General features: G+C 37.5%; 1 protein-coding gene across 4 annotated transcripts in view; it reads left to right on the forward strand.

Annotated features, from left to right (window-relative positions):
* The window catches only part of LOC148879657 (uncharacterized), a 37526-nt gene extending 25269 nt beyond the window's left edge, over positions 1–12257 (forward strand). The window contains exons 7-15 of one of the 4 annotated variants that reach the window (XM_088961259.1): positions 3711–3772; positions 6574–6971; positions 7078–7319; positions 7438–7641; positions 7771–7863; positions 7969–8070; positions 8187–8552; positions 8651–8737; positions 11928–12257. In XM_088961259.1, the coding sequence (XP_088817385.1) occupies positions 3711–3772; positions 6574–6971; positions 7078–7319; positions 7438–7641; positions 7771–7863; positions 7969–8070; positions 8187–8552; positions 8651–8737 (1554 nt within the window). In that variant the 3' untranslated portion in view covers positions 11928–12257. The remainder of the gene's footprint in view (positions 1–3710; positions 3773–6573; positions 6972–7077; positions 7320–7437; positions 7642–7770; positions 7864–7968; positions 8071–8186; positions 8553–8650; positions 8738–11927) is intronic. The other 3 variants (XM_088961260.1, XM_088961261.1, XM_088961262.1) reach the window with 3 other exon arrangements.
* The last annotated feature ends 2826 nt before the right edge of the window (positions 12258–15083 follow it).

A 15083-nucleotide genomic window follows, 5' to 3' on the forward strand; every position in this document is an offset into this window, starting at 1 on the left:
AGTCGAGAGGGCGAGACTTAGACGATGATAGATGAAAGTTGTCATCTATCATCGCCCCATGCCTACCCCGCCCCACGTGATGACTTACGTTGTCACGTGGGCTTTTAAAACCGAAAGTAGGCTCAACCACTGACCCGACCGGCTTGACCTTCCTTAAAGCCAGTTCAGAGAGAGACTTAGAGCACAAACGACTGTCCCCCAACTTAGCCACGTCAACATAGAACGGGCCACCCTCTTTAACCAACTCCTCTTCAAAAAAATTTGAAAAAGAAGCCTTAAAAGGAAGGCTTCGAGACTTGGGGCGCCCCTGCGACTGTTCCCCTTCCTCTGTAAATCGCCCACACGCAACAGGCTTTCCCGCCAGCCCCTGAAGGCCACGTGTACACCCCCCTGCGAGCTTGTTACACCAGAGCCATAGCCCACAAAGATCATTTCTTGGCTCTAGTTTCTAACTTTCCATCGTTAATATGAGTATAACTAGGACAACCAAAAATCCTCAAAGATGAATAATCAGCAGGAGTACCTGACCAAATCTCAAACGGAGTCTTAGCCTCGAGAGCTGAATGCGAAGATCGGTTCACCAAATAGGCTGCTGTGGAAACTGCCTTGGCCCAAAAGGACTTATCCAAACTTGCATTGGACAACATGCAACGAGCCCTCTCCAAGAGTGTGCGGTTCATCCGCTCTGCCACACCGTTCTATTGTGGTCGACCAACACAGGTTCGGTGTCTGACGATACCTTCCTTCAAACAATAATTTGTAAAGTCAGACTCACAAAACTCGAGCCCATTATCAGTCCTCAACCTTTTAATCTACCTCTCTGTCTACTTCTCGATCATAGTCTTCCACTGCAAGAATCAACCTCTAGTCGTCTTCCCCAAAGCAAGGCTTCATCTTCTGAAGCTAACCAGACCTTGTACCAAGCACCTTCTGAAAGAACTTCGAAGATCCACGGCAAGTTCTCCGGTTTGATCCCAGCAACCTTAAGTTCCACCGCTCTTAAATTACTTAAGTTAGCCTCCAACAGAACTCTACCCAACGCTCTAATAATTTTCCTCAGAATAAGATCATTCCAAAGGTTGAAAGGAAGACCGAGAAGTTCAATAAAAAAACTGCCGGCTCTAGGTTCAACTTCGTTGCAATCTGGAGCCCAGTTCTGGACCTGAATCAAACTTCCTTCTACAAGAAAAGTATTGAAGAACAGATTCTTATCTCCAATATCTAGTAAGGCTTTCTTTTCAGGGAAAGGCAGCAACAATACATCTTCATCTAATCCCATCCTCTCTGCTAAAACTTCTAAAACTTTTGCCCAATTTTCCATCACCCTTTCTGCCACTAGGACCACCCTCTTCTCCCAGCTTCCACTCCCTTCTTCCAAAGCTACTCGTCGGAGGACAGTCGAGCTGGACACCAAAACTTCAGGGTAAAGCTTTGAGCAGGGCACAGAACAAACCTTCGAACCAGGGGCTTCTTCTTCTACTCTACCTTCGACCTCAAAGAGAAAAGCTTGAAGATTAGAAGCGAAAGAAGCCCACCCTCTCCGCTTCAGGCCTTCTGGAATACACATCACTTGCTTTTTGTTATTACCAAAGAGTTTGGTAACCATTATGAACCACCCTTTTCCATTCCTTTTTAGTACAGATTCGAACCTCTTGTTCTCACGGGTCAGCGAGTTTCTCCAACCTTCTTCCCGTAAGGAATTTACAGTTCCATCTACAAAACCTTTCAACCACACACAGGCCTCCTCTGGTAGGAGAATCGGCGCCCTGCTCCCTTCTCTGATTTTCAAGAGAGCCTTCCCCTTTGTCCTTCCCTGCTCAAACAGGAAAGATTTGGCTTCAATGAACAACTCCAGTCTCCATTTCCCCGCCAGCTCGAATTTCCTCTCTTCTCCCAAACCTGGACCTCTGCTCTCCATCCTTCTGTGATCTCGGATCAACTATCTCCCTAACTCCCTTCTAGCTCCATTCGACTACTCTTTCCTTGATGTCGACAGTATCATTCCTCTTATTTGTGTAGGATTTTGTGCTTTTAAAGCTCAAAAGCACAAAGCCACAATTTTGGACTGTGTTTTGGGGCTTAAAATTATTTTGGCTTCAGACCATAGTGTTATCAAAAGTAATTCTTAGCAAACGCTTACAAACTTTTTTGGCTCAAATTTGTTTTCCACAACCAAAAGTTTAAAAGCAAACATTCATCCAACATGTGTCATGATATCATTGGAGGACCAAATTACTGTCATGAAAACCTGAGCAAGGTGTGATCGGTAAATGAAAAAATTTGAGAAAAAAGAGTTATCAGTAAATCTTAGCATGAAATGCTCTGTTGAAGGTCATCTTATAATCTCTGTTGTAGATATGCTGTACCAATTTGCATTGCACCCTTGTATTGTAGTGGTTATAAGAGCTTATTTAGTGTGTGGAATGTAAGGCTTATTTAAAATGTTGGTGTCAGTGGAAATGTCAACCACTTGAGCCTCTCTCCTTAATGTGATGTTTTTTTTTTTTTTCAGGTGGCAATTGCGATTTTTTTTTTTCCTTTAGCCTTTCTCTTTAATGCAGTTATGACTCAATATGTAAAATCTCCTTGTTCTCATAGGAGTCCATCCTGCTTTCTGTTTCATGTTATTGGGTCAATACTCTTGATTCATGGCAAATTCAATGATGAGAAACTGATGGTATTATTGGAAAATGGGGAGAGGTGGCCAGAACATCTGCAAGAAAGAGTACAACTCAAGGGATATGAGGGACACCGTCTATGGGATTTATAAAACTCAACTTTGACTGTATCAATATGGAAAATTCAGGACCATTTGGAATTGTCGGTGTTAGGAATGAAGAAGGTCATATCATTGCTTTGTTTTCTAGCTGTATTGGAGTATGAGACTCTTTGAGCACAGAATTGAGGGCAGTATTACAGGGAGTGCAGTGAGCAACCAATATGCAAATGTAAAAGTTAATTGTTAAGGGGGACTCCAAGGTGATAATTACTTGGCTACTTAATAATGCGCAGAAATATGTAGTTAAAAGTCCATTGGGCAAAAATATCTTCAAATGAAATGGCTGATGCAGTTAAATGGCTGGGTTGGGAACAATTTTCTAGGCACAGTTGTAAGATATACATAGAACATTTAGAAGGGGGGGATGGTTTTCCATTCTCTCTGACCTATGATTATATATATATATATATATAATGAAGTAAAGTGTTATTATTCCCCTTATCTTGAATTAATTGATTTAACTGCTTTTATTTGATGTATTCTTTATTATATGCTCCAAGTTTCTTTGGTTAAGCATTTATTGAATGTCTTCCAATATCAGATTTGAGTATCCGGTTGCATTTACCTAACGTCAGTAGTGCAACTTGGGCGAGCTTGGGCTGGGCTTTTGTCAAAATTTGAATGAGCCCGGCCCAATGGCCCAAGCCCAATGCTATGTAAAATGCAAACTTTGGGCTAACCTGAGTTGCACCCTTATCTAATGTTTGATGTTTAAATGGGTTACTGGTATTTCAGTGCCTTACGACCTCATCCACGATTATCTTAGGGCGTCTTGGGACAAACAATATGTTTGTGGTGGTGCTATATTTTGATGTTTATAACTTTGATTTTGGTTTATTATTTAATGTTTTCTATAAATTAAGATTATATTATGATTGATGTGTGCCTATTTATGATGTGTCCGAATTTTTTTGCTTTGTTTTAATGGTAGATAGTAGAGCTAGAGGCTGTTGCCAAGGACACACTTACTGTCTTCGGAAAATGTCTTACAAGGTAATTATTTCATGGTAGTTTTTTTTAATATTTCTTTTTTGTATGAATACCATAAGTGGGTAGCCAGGAGGGCCAGATGGTTTATTTAATGGTAGTCTCTCTTTCTCTAATAGATGAATGGTGTTTGATGCCTTGGTCTGAATAATAAATAAAGGTATCTCTATCATAAAATTTTCTACAAAATGTGTCATTTTACAAGCTTTGTTACCTTGGACAAGTATATAATAAAGCACTGTTTAGAGGTCCTTTGGATAGATGCTTCTGTTCTTAATAACTCAGCAATCTCTAAATGGTTAGCTCAAGGTTTAAAATGTCTGTAGTCCAAATATAGGAAGCATGTCAGAAATGTTGGAAATATGTAAAAATTACAGACATGGTGGAAAAATCCTAAAATATGCAAAATATAGAATAAATATTTTATGAAATGATGAAAGGAGCTTAGGAACACCTTTTTAAATTATTATTTCATTCCAAATCATTAAACAAAGCTAAGAAACTAATGTATAGACAAAAGAATACATTCTGACTTCTGAAGTTGTGCTATAAACCTTAAGATTCAAAGCTTCATGATAGAATGAGTTAAAGCAAAATTTAAACTCAGAAAATGTAAATGGTTGTAATAGACCAACCAAATAATCTTTTTCTTTGATAATTGAAAATTGTTTTCATTAATCAAGCATAATAAAACTTTACAAGCATCCCTCGGAGAGGCACGAGAAGCAACCTCCCCTTAACATTAGAAGTGGTCAAAGAGAAAAAATTAAAAAGCTACCCAAAATAACCAATCCCTAGCAGACCCCTCTTTAGCAAGATAATCAGCCAACGCATTTGCCTCCCTGCCCACCCATTGGTATCTACACTAAATGTGCCTTGTTATCCATTTAAGTCTTTTTAATACCAACCGAATAATCTATTACACAAACAAAAACTAATATCTAACTTCATGTTTGAAATGATTATTGAGCTAGCTCAAAGCGGTAATCATGTAAGTTAGGCAGGTAATAACACTGTTACTCCACATATCTAACTTCATGTTTGAAATGATTATTGAGCTAGCTCAAAGTGGTAATCATGTAAGTTAGGCAGGTAATAACATTGTTATTCCACATATCTACAATATTGTCACCAACTTATGTTATAGTACTACCTCTTGTAATTCACATAGTGAGGGTGGGCCTTGGTGCAACAGTTGGGTTGCTCCATTGCAACTTGAGTCACTAAGGTTCAAATCTTGGAAACAACCTCTCTGTATGTGTAGGGGTAAGGCTGTGTACATCTGTCCCTCCCCAGATCCAGCATTGGCGAGAGCCTTTGCATTGGGCTGCCCGTTTTTCTTGTACTCCACATAATGCTGGTAATGTTCACTGGGGAATATGTTGATTCCAATAAAATTTCATGTTGTTACCCATGGAAGCGGAAATTGAAATATGCCGTGGAAACTATCTCTTGTACTTCACATAATGCTGGTAGTGTTTATTGGGGAATATGTCAATTCTGGCAAATTTTCATGTTGCTACCCATGGAAATGGAAATATGTCATGGAAATATTAAGGAAATTAGGGACATTTTAAACCATGGTTTAGCTTAGTGTAAGTATTATTGGGAATGGCATTTTTCTATACAAGTATACGGGAATTCCTTTTTGCGGTGTTCTCAAAAATAGCAGCTGGCTTTGATGGACTAGCGTCTTGTATACCTTTGTATAATGACATGGTTTAAAGTCACTTAAGCTCAGTTTGGAAGGAGTACAAATATATACAAAATAATACAAAATACAAAGTTTTGCACTCTACATATTTGTATCTGTACTCTTCCAAATTGAGCTTTAGTGTCAAACTTGAAAAGGTCCAAACTTTGGGAGCATTGATGAAACACATACATGTATGTTTGTGTATAGCTATTTGCAAATGACAGAATATCTTGTCATTATCTATGAATATATTTTATATATTATGCATATTTTAATTTGAGCTCATAGGTTTTCTAAAACATTTTGTTTAAAATTAAAATTTGCATTTTTAGGCTAAAGCATTTTGTTTTTTTTTTTTTTTTATCAATAATAGAAATAATTCATTGATAATGAAGCAAGTTAAGCATAAATACAACATGGAGAGATAGCCTCTCTTATCTCTCCCAAAAACGACAGAAAGAAAAAAATTACAGAACAGGCCAAAACAGATGGCTTCTTCCCATGCCTTGGCTAACACATTTTGTTTAGAATTTAAGCACATAGGCTCTCTTTTCTTTCTTAATCAAGTCAGCCTTTTTCTAAAAAAAAGCATTTTTAATTAATATTGTTTTTATTTATTTTGTTTTTTTTTCCATTTCTTGAATTTTTAAAAAGTTTGCACCTTGCTTCAAAAAGGCACTTGTCCTTGCACCTTGCCCTTCAGTTGTAGATAGCTCTTTGCACAGGCGCAAAACTCCCTTTGGGTTTTTTTCCTTTTTTTTTTTCACCTTGTAGTTTTAAATACTGGTTTGCCTTCCAACAGTACATACAATAATGGTGATGCTGTTTTTTGTTGGGATGACAGTTTTTGATAGAATAGTAATTGTCATACCTCTAGCACTTCCCTTGGTAATGGAGGTAGATCATTCAGATGCTACCAAGTTTGACAGGATTGGAGATTACACGTCCAATTTTCGAATTCTTTTTTACCATATTATGTCTTCATGCTTTAATGTCTTGAAAATTAATGTTTTTTTATAAACATGGACAAATGTCCTTATTTTATGCTTGTTTGTGGTGGTTGTTTAAACAATTATGTTTTATTGACCATGTAACTTTCTTCATTCTTAAGGGCATCTGCACTAGAGGATTTTGCCATGAGGCACAGTGGACATTGGCTTAGGTCTTCTGTAGGCTCCAGGTTTGGCAGCAATAGCCAGTCAGAGATGCCCCAATCATCTGCCTCCCAGCCGCATCTGACCCAGCAAGGCACACAAGTCCAAATGAAATCCAACCAGCACTTTTTGAGCTCCAGCTATCCATGTCTGCAACGGCAGGTCCATATGGGAACTGACCATTTTCAGGCAAGCTTCTACCACCCACATATACAGCAGCAGGGCCACATGGAACCGAGCCAGATACAGTCAAGCTCTGACGAGACACATCTATCCCAGCAGGGTCACCCAAGCTCCAGTTACCCACAGTCGCCTGATTCAGTCAATTCCCAGAGTTCTGTAGATATTGATACTAGTATGCTATATATCATTATATTTGTTGAAAATTCATGTGTTTTTATGCTTAGGATATATATATTATGTCCTTATTCTTGCTATCCCTTTTTTTTTGTCTTTTATAGATCCTGTTAGTATCCCTAAGACTCGAGGCCCTACAAGGTGCCTCGATGTATGGACTATGCCTGAAGGCCAACGCATATCTGTTGCAATCAACAAATATAAACAGCCCATTGGGTTTGGGGGAAGAAAGCTAACAACTTTCTTGGGCACAATAGCACGGGATGGGCGAATTGCACCTCTAACTTATCTTGACTGGAGGGCAATGCCACTTAAGCGCAAGGAGAATATGTGGCAGCTTGTTATGGTACCAGTGAAAAATATATTACTCAATGTTTTCTTTGTTATATTATTATTATTATTATTATTATTATTATTATTATTATTATTATTATGTGATTGATTGTTTTGAATATGTGAGGCAGGCCAAATTTGACATTGACCCAAGCAGTAAATCTTGGGTCTTGAAGTCCATTGGCAAAAAATGGAAGGACTGGAAGAGTGAACTGAAAAAATACCACTATTTGCCACATGAGTCTGATCAGGAGCGGCTTGCTGACCGTGATGGACGTGTTCTTCCTAAACAGTGGAAACTTCTTGTTGAGTTTTGGAACTCCGAAGAGGGGAAGGTATGCACTGAACATTGATTGGATCTTTTGCATTACATTATTGCATTATCACAGTTCTTTAAGTATTTATTCTTTAACCTTTATTTTTATTTTCTTTTGCTGTCTACTCTTTGGTGTGCCACATTGTAGGCCCGAAGTGCTACAAACAAGAGTAACCGTGCGAAGCAAATGATTAGTCACACTGCAGGTGGAAAGAGCTTTGCAAGGGTACGTGAAGAGGAGGTAAGCTTTGTTATTCACTTGGACATGTTTATAATTTCATTTGTGATGTATATTTTGACAATCAAATCATACTGCATTGAATTATTGTTTTCACATGACAATTAGCGGGCAAAGAGGGGGGAAGAGCTGACACGAGCTGAGCTGTTCATATTGACCCATACACGCAAAGATGGGACACCCGTGGATAAAGCCTCATCACTAGCAATTGTATGTTTAAGTATTTACTTGTTATGGTACATAATTTTATATCTTTCCCATATATAGGAGTGAGGGACATTATTTTATGAATTGTAAAATCTAACTGATTGTTTTCTGTATTGTAGTTACAACTCAAAGAACAGCACTCTCAACAGTCTCAGGGAAGCAATACTAGGAATGACTTCTTCTCTCAAGTAATGGGAGAAGAACGACGTGGCCGTGTTCGGACTTTTGGGTTAGGTCCCACTCCTTCTGATTTATGGGGCCCAACACCCAACCCTGCTGAGGCCTTAAAGATAGCCTCTGCTGCTCAAAAGTCGGCTGATGAGAAGGTACAGCAAATGGAGGAGAAAATGCAGGATATGCAGGCTACTGTTTCACGCTTACAAGTGACTGTGACAACACTGATGTCCACCTTGAGCGCAAATTTTCCCAACATTAACATGGCTGATATATTAGGTGCATCAACTAATCCTTTAAACATAGCGCAGGTAAAATTTTACTTAATCTTTGTTTTGGGTACACTTGGATTTAGTTATGAGGTTCTTACTATAAATATCATATTTCATTATTTGTTTATTCTTTATAGGCTCCTGTAAATGCTGATATTCCTGTGGCGTTGCCTTCACTGTGTGTGCAGTCTTTGTCATCAAGCCACGAGGGTTCATCTCCCTAGGTAACTAAATCTAACATATGCCTTTTATAAGTATGCTTTTTATGTTTTATAGTTAAATAATTAAAAGAACATTGTGCTCTCTTAACTATCCTAAAGTCAACCCTAAACATACTCATTTTGTCAACACTTGAACACATGGGATGTACTAAAAATCTATTGCAGATATTGACCCAATATTTTAGAGTAAACTATAGAACATCAAAGCATTTTCTAATGTTCAAGATTCTTGAACGTGCATAATGAATGGACTATGAACCAGATGGCTGTCAACCACATAAATCAATGGGATGCAGATATAGAAACAAAGAAACCACTGAAGAAAAATGATTCTTTATATTCTTGCACCAGTGACAAATTTCATAAATTTTGGATGATTTGGACTATGAGACCGGGACCCATCATAAAATAGGTATTCAAAATATGTGGGACATGCCTCCCGGGCCTCCCCATTTCTTCCAAAAATGAAGCCAGCTCTTGCCCAAGTGCAGAAGACTTTTGGGATGGCGGCATGCCACACTTGGACAATAAATGAGCCTAAATTCTTGCTCATTTTTAGATAGAAATTGAACAGCTGTCTATCCCAAACATTTCTAGATAGAAATTGATCCAAATGGGCTCTCAGATGTGATGTTAGCCAACTTATTATTACTTTTGAGTCCCTTTCTATTTGCAAGTTTTCATTGCCTGCTTTTCTTGCCATTTTTAATCCTTGGAGGACTGCTCCCCTTGTTATTACCCAGTGACAGACTAGTCAGTTGAGGGCCTACTGATTGCCTCACAATTTGTCAGTGTACAAAGTTGCCACAAACAGAGGACACATCGAATAATCAAAGTTGCTCTCTTTCTTTGACATTGAGTGGGTGAACACCAAATGGAAAACAAGGGATAGGGGAGAGTAGGATGATGGCATACTAGAGAATTTTTTAAAGGAGATGAATGTCAAGCAATTAAATACACATCAGCTAGTTGAATGGAGGACCAAGATGGTATGCTATGGAAGAGAACAAAGAATGTGAAGCTGTCTATAAATCACTTTTATATAGGCATCCTTGCTCCACGCCAGAAGAGGATAAATAGAATACATATATGGAGAATTAAAGCACCATTTGGGTTTCAGTTGTTTATGTAGAAGCTGTTACGGGACAGAGTACCAACTAAAATTGAACTAAAAAGTTTATCATGCAAAGAGGAGCTATGTGCAGTCTGTAAAATGGAGCAAGAGACAGAGCTGCATTTATTTTTCAAATGTGCTTCTGCAAGAGCTTTGTGGATGACTTCGCAGGTAGGCATCGACCCAAACAGGATAATGGATGCGGACTTTAGATATATTGCAGAGGAGTAGATAAGGAGCATATGCTGGCAACATACCTGTCACCCTCAGACTCATGGGATTAGACCTGTTCACAGGCCAGGTTTTGGGCTTGGCCCATGAACATTTTACACTGTTTTGGGCTTGGGCTTCGGGTTGGGCCATTCAAATTTTGGCAAAAGCTCAGCTCAAGTCTGGCCCATGAACAAGTCTGTAGGATATGAAACAAGGCACTTTTCTAACAGATTCCAAGACCTGAAGATCTCATGCCATTAATTGCATGGATACACGTTCGGTTGTAGATAGAGGTGTCAATTGGACTGGATTTGGTCCAACCTGATCCAGTTCAATGTAAGCCCACTTGCAAATGGACTGGACCTAATCCAGTCGAAATCCAATCCAATCCATTAAAATGTAAATGGACTGGATTGGATCCAATCCAAATCGAATGAAATATAAAAAATTATATAAAAAACAGAACATATAAAAAATTAAAAAAATATATATTAAAATGAAAAAAATGAAAATTACAAAAATATACCTTTTGGCATTGAAAAGCACTTTTTAAAAGTGCATTGATAAAAGTACTTTCAAAAAGTGCTTTTACAAAAGTATTTCGTAAAAGTATTTTTATAAAGGTACTTCTGTAGAAGTGCTTTTATAAAAGTGCTTTCACAAAAGTACTTTTTATAAAAGTACTTCCATTAAAGTGTTTTCGTAAAAATGTTTTTATAAAAGTACTTTCATAAGAGAGCTTTCGTAAAAATGCTTTCATAAAAGTACTTCCACAAAAATGCTTTCGTAAAAGTAGTTTGATTAAAGTACTTATGTAAAAGTGATTTCATAAAAGTACTTTCATGTAAAAGTATTTTTATAAAAGTGCTTTCATAAAAGTATTTTTGTAAAAGCGCTTTTATTAAAGTACTTTTGTAAAAGTGTTTTCGTAAAAGTATTTTTCATAAAATTACTTTTATAAAAGTGCTTTTGTAAAAGTGTTTCGTAAAAGATCTTTTGTAAAAGTACTTTTATAAAAGTGATTTTATGCCAACTTCAATTTTGATCAGTTTCAAATTGGACAAGGGTTTGGTCTCATGATCAGATTATTGAAATTTTGGTTTAGGTCCAATTCAGACCTAATAAGAATATGAACTAATTTATTTTGAATTGGCCCAATCTAATAAATATAATGGACTGTTCCTATCCGAATTGATAAGGTTTGGATCGGATAGAATCTAATCCAAAACCGGTCAATTGACACCCCTAGTTGTAGAAATATGCTGGAAAATGTAATTTGGAACCAGCATGTGATGGGCTCGGAGAAACCATTGCTTGAAACAGATAAATATATCAAATTATCAACCGTTTAAATTTTTGTTGATGGGTGGTATGATTACTGTTTCTACTTGAAACGTTTTGGGCAATATAAATTGACCTACAATTGTTATTTGAGGCTATTTATGATTGAAGTAGGCATACCTTAAAAACCTACAAAATGCATGTGCAAGAGGCTGTTTGTAAATTGTAAAAACATCAAATTGGTATTTCCGGCTTTAGGGTTTGAAATCTAATCAATCTAGTTGAAGCGACTCTGACATGTGACGTGACAATACATATCTTTTACGAATTTTTATGGGAGAATGACCAAAGTACAAGGAGAATGCATCGTGACTGTGAATTGATGCCAAATTCACCAGGCAGGATGTGGCTTATGGGGGGTTTGAGGGCTAATAGCAGGGGGGCCAGAATTCAGAATTCTTCATCGTGTGTATCCGTATTTTTCCGAATTTTTATTGACCAACCCAAAACACGAGCCATATTTGTACAATTGTTAGGTTTCAGTTGGAAGATTATTCCTCAGTCATAATGATATGTTTTTGGCAGCAATAGGGCGGCAGTGTCATGCAAAGAAGCTGAATCAAGCTGAATGGTGGGCAGTTATCGTTGTCCTCGAGGTTGAAATCCCCTTCAATAGTACAAAATGTGCAAGCTCATGCTGTTGCAAGGAGCATTGTGAACCATCTTTTCTGGGTGTACAGATTTGTTGATTTGAACTCAACTTCTATGTAATAAGTTTCTTTTTCGTAAATTCGACTTTCAGCAGGCAAACTTATGTATTGGCCAATGAATTAGCAGTGCATTATATGGCAGGCAAACAAGTTTCTAAGGTTTTTATGCATGCTTCACCTGAAGGGGTGAAAATTATTATTATTATTATCTTTTGCATCGCCCAGTCAGGATAAAACTATTTGCAATATTTTTTCTGAAGGGGTGTAATGCTTGATACCATTATTTTCTTGCTCAGTTGTAGTTTATATTCACTTGGAGTATGCATCAATATCAGAAATTGTCTTTTTTATCAAACTAGTCTCCACATTGATTAATGAGGCCTCTGATTATCAATTCACTGTATTGAATAACATTTTTATTTATTATTATTATTATATTTTTTGAAAGATAAAAACTAACACCATCTCACGAAAACAAAATACAAGACGTTCAAGCCAATTTGGTGGGGAATAACATTGTTATTTCATCTAACGTATATTAGCCCTTTTACGAGCAGGAGACACGGCCAGGTCAGGTAGAAATTAAGGACACCAAGTTGAGATCTTCTCATGCATGTAATTTCAAAACATCAAAGATAAGCTCTTTTCTGGTTAAAAATTAAAGTAGTCTTAGGATGTGTGGCAATTGGAATCGTTAATATGGGGTCAAAGAATTCTAATTCAAACCTAAAAAGTTGAGGTGCCATTTGGCAAGTCTTTGAGAAACTCTTGCAACAGCCTAAATGGTCAAAAGTGGTCAAAAGACATAGGTTCTCATTACAACTGAAAAGAAAATGAATGAAAGGGGCAAGAATGATGTATCGTAGAATTGGCCTTCGTAAACATCTGGAAGCCATTCAAGAGGTAGCAAGCAAAGGAGAAGAAAATGTAGAACAAGTGGAACAAGGACAAGGCTGGCAACAATGATGACAACAATAGCGAGACTGAGGGTGATGATGAGAAACTAGAGACCTATGGTCATATCATACAGTGTGGCCCTTCTTTTTCCTTGGGAAAATTATAGGGAGATACCTCATATTTTTGGGGGTAGGGACTGTTAAGGGCCTCACTTTCACTTGCAAGAACAAGAAATCCTTACTTTTACAAATCAACACTCGAGTCCAATTATTAGCATTATGTTAGTTATGGATCATCCGATGTCATTTAGGGAACTTGGGCGGGCCCAGCCCGACCCCGAACTGGCCCAACCCGGAATTTTACACGGGTTGAGCTTGGATTTTCGGTCCTCGGTCTAGGACTGGGCCCAAGAAGTTGGGGTCTTTTTTTTTTGGGGGGGGGGCTGGGCTTGAGCCTAACCCTTAGGTAGCCCGAACCCAGCCCAATTATATATATATATATGTATGTATGTATGTATGTATATAAATGTTGCATACATATTTACATATATATACATAAGTATTTGTATATAGATATTTGCATACATATTTACATACATACATAAATATATGTATATATATTTGCATAAATACATTTATCTATCTATAAAACCTGAGCCTAGCCCAGGCCTGAGCCCAACACGAATGCATCAAATTACAGGGTGGGCTGAGCTAGGATTGGAAAAATCGGGCTTGACCTTGGGCTCAGGCCGGGCTTGGATCTTTAGCCCAAATTTTAGGGCCAAGCCTGGGTTGATCATAAACCCAGCCCAACCCGCCCGACTTGCACTCCCAATGTTATTTGCCCTTCTCCTTTATTGAGTCTCTTAAACCATAGTTCTTCTTAGAGTTGAATAAATAGGGCATTGAAGGCTTTGAAGCAACACAATGATTTACTCATTAATCAAGCCATTTCTATTATTTTGCAATTTTATTCTCTTATAGCCATAAATGGGCATTTAGGTAAATTTACCACTTATCATAACGTCCATTAATAGACTTGGGCTTAGTGTTGATTTCTGAAAAATAAGCCTCATATAATGCAATTTGTAGAAACACATGGCATCCTATGCTTTTAAGAAACGGTATTCAAAAAGTGGATATTTTCCACTTTAAAATGGAAGATTTCTTCTTTAGATATATGTTTATCCACCCTTAGAAAAACTGAGAATAGTTAATTCTATTCTTAGAAAATTAATGCTAACTTTAGACACATGATTACTTACAAAAAAAGTATCTATTCCAACCATTTCTTGAAAAAATGTAAGAATAATTAACTCCATTCTAAAAAAATGCTAAATTTAAACATGTAACTACCTTTAAAAAAATGTGTATTTCATAGGATCCATATTAATCTTTAGGGCAAATTTTTTGAACTACCCTTATGGTTTAACTAATTAATTAACTCTATCTTTACTGTTTGCATATTGTCTTAAAATATCCTTAAGTTTTCTGACATTGATTTCATCAAGTACTAACAAGAAAAATTGTAATGTTTTGAAATTGCCCTCCACTATTCATCAAATTCTCAAAATAAAACAAAATTGATGAAAAAAAAAATCAGAGGACCAACTTCTAATCCACTCTATCTTTGTCTCCATCCAAACGGTTCCTTCACTGATTAGAGTTACCTCAACAAGAGACGGGATCTGTTCCTCACAAATGGGCGTCTCACATGCATATCCACCGTGCATTGGGAACATCTCCCATGAATAATAATTAATAAGTACGGGAGATATTCCCAATACATGGTAGGATATGCATGTGAGGCGCCAGATGTGAAGAGTAGATCCGGTCTCCCTCAACAAGGCCATCCACCCTAGACTCTCCCACCCGCATGACAACGTAGTGTGCCAAGTTGGCACCCGCACCATTGCACCTCTGAATTATGTTGAACTGATATGAGCATTACCTTAGTGAAAGAGGTTGCGAGTTGTGACTTCATCAATGAAAAAACTGAAAAAGCATGGAGAGAGACCACCACTATCGCCACCGCTACAATTCCTACCTTTACCTCTGAAAAGAAAATGTTTAGTGCCTTGTCTCCTTCTGATAACCTTTTTAAAATTTGGGTTTTTACTGTTCAGTACACCCTT

Source organism: Nelumbo lutea, chromosome 1 (genome assembly GCF_056320005.1).
Source record: "Nelumbo lutea isolate HS-2025 chromosome 1, American lotus-T2T, whole genome shotgun sequence".
NCBI classification, from domain to species: Eukaryota; Viridiplantae; Streptophyta; class Magnoliopsida; order Proteales; family Nelumbonaceae; genus Nelumbo; species Nelumbo lutea.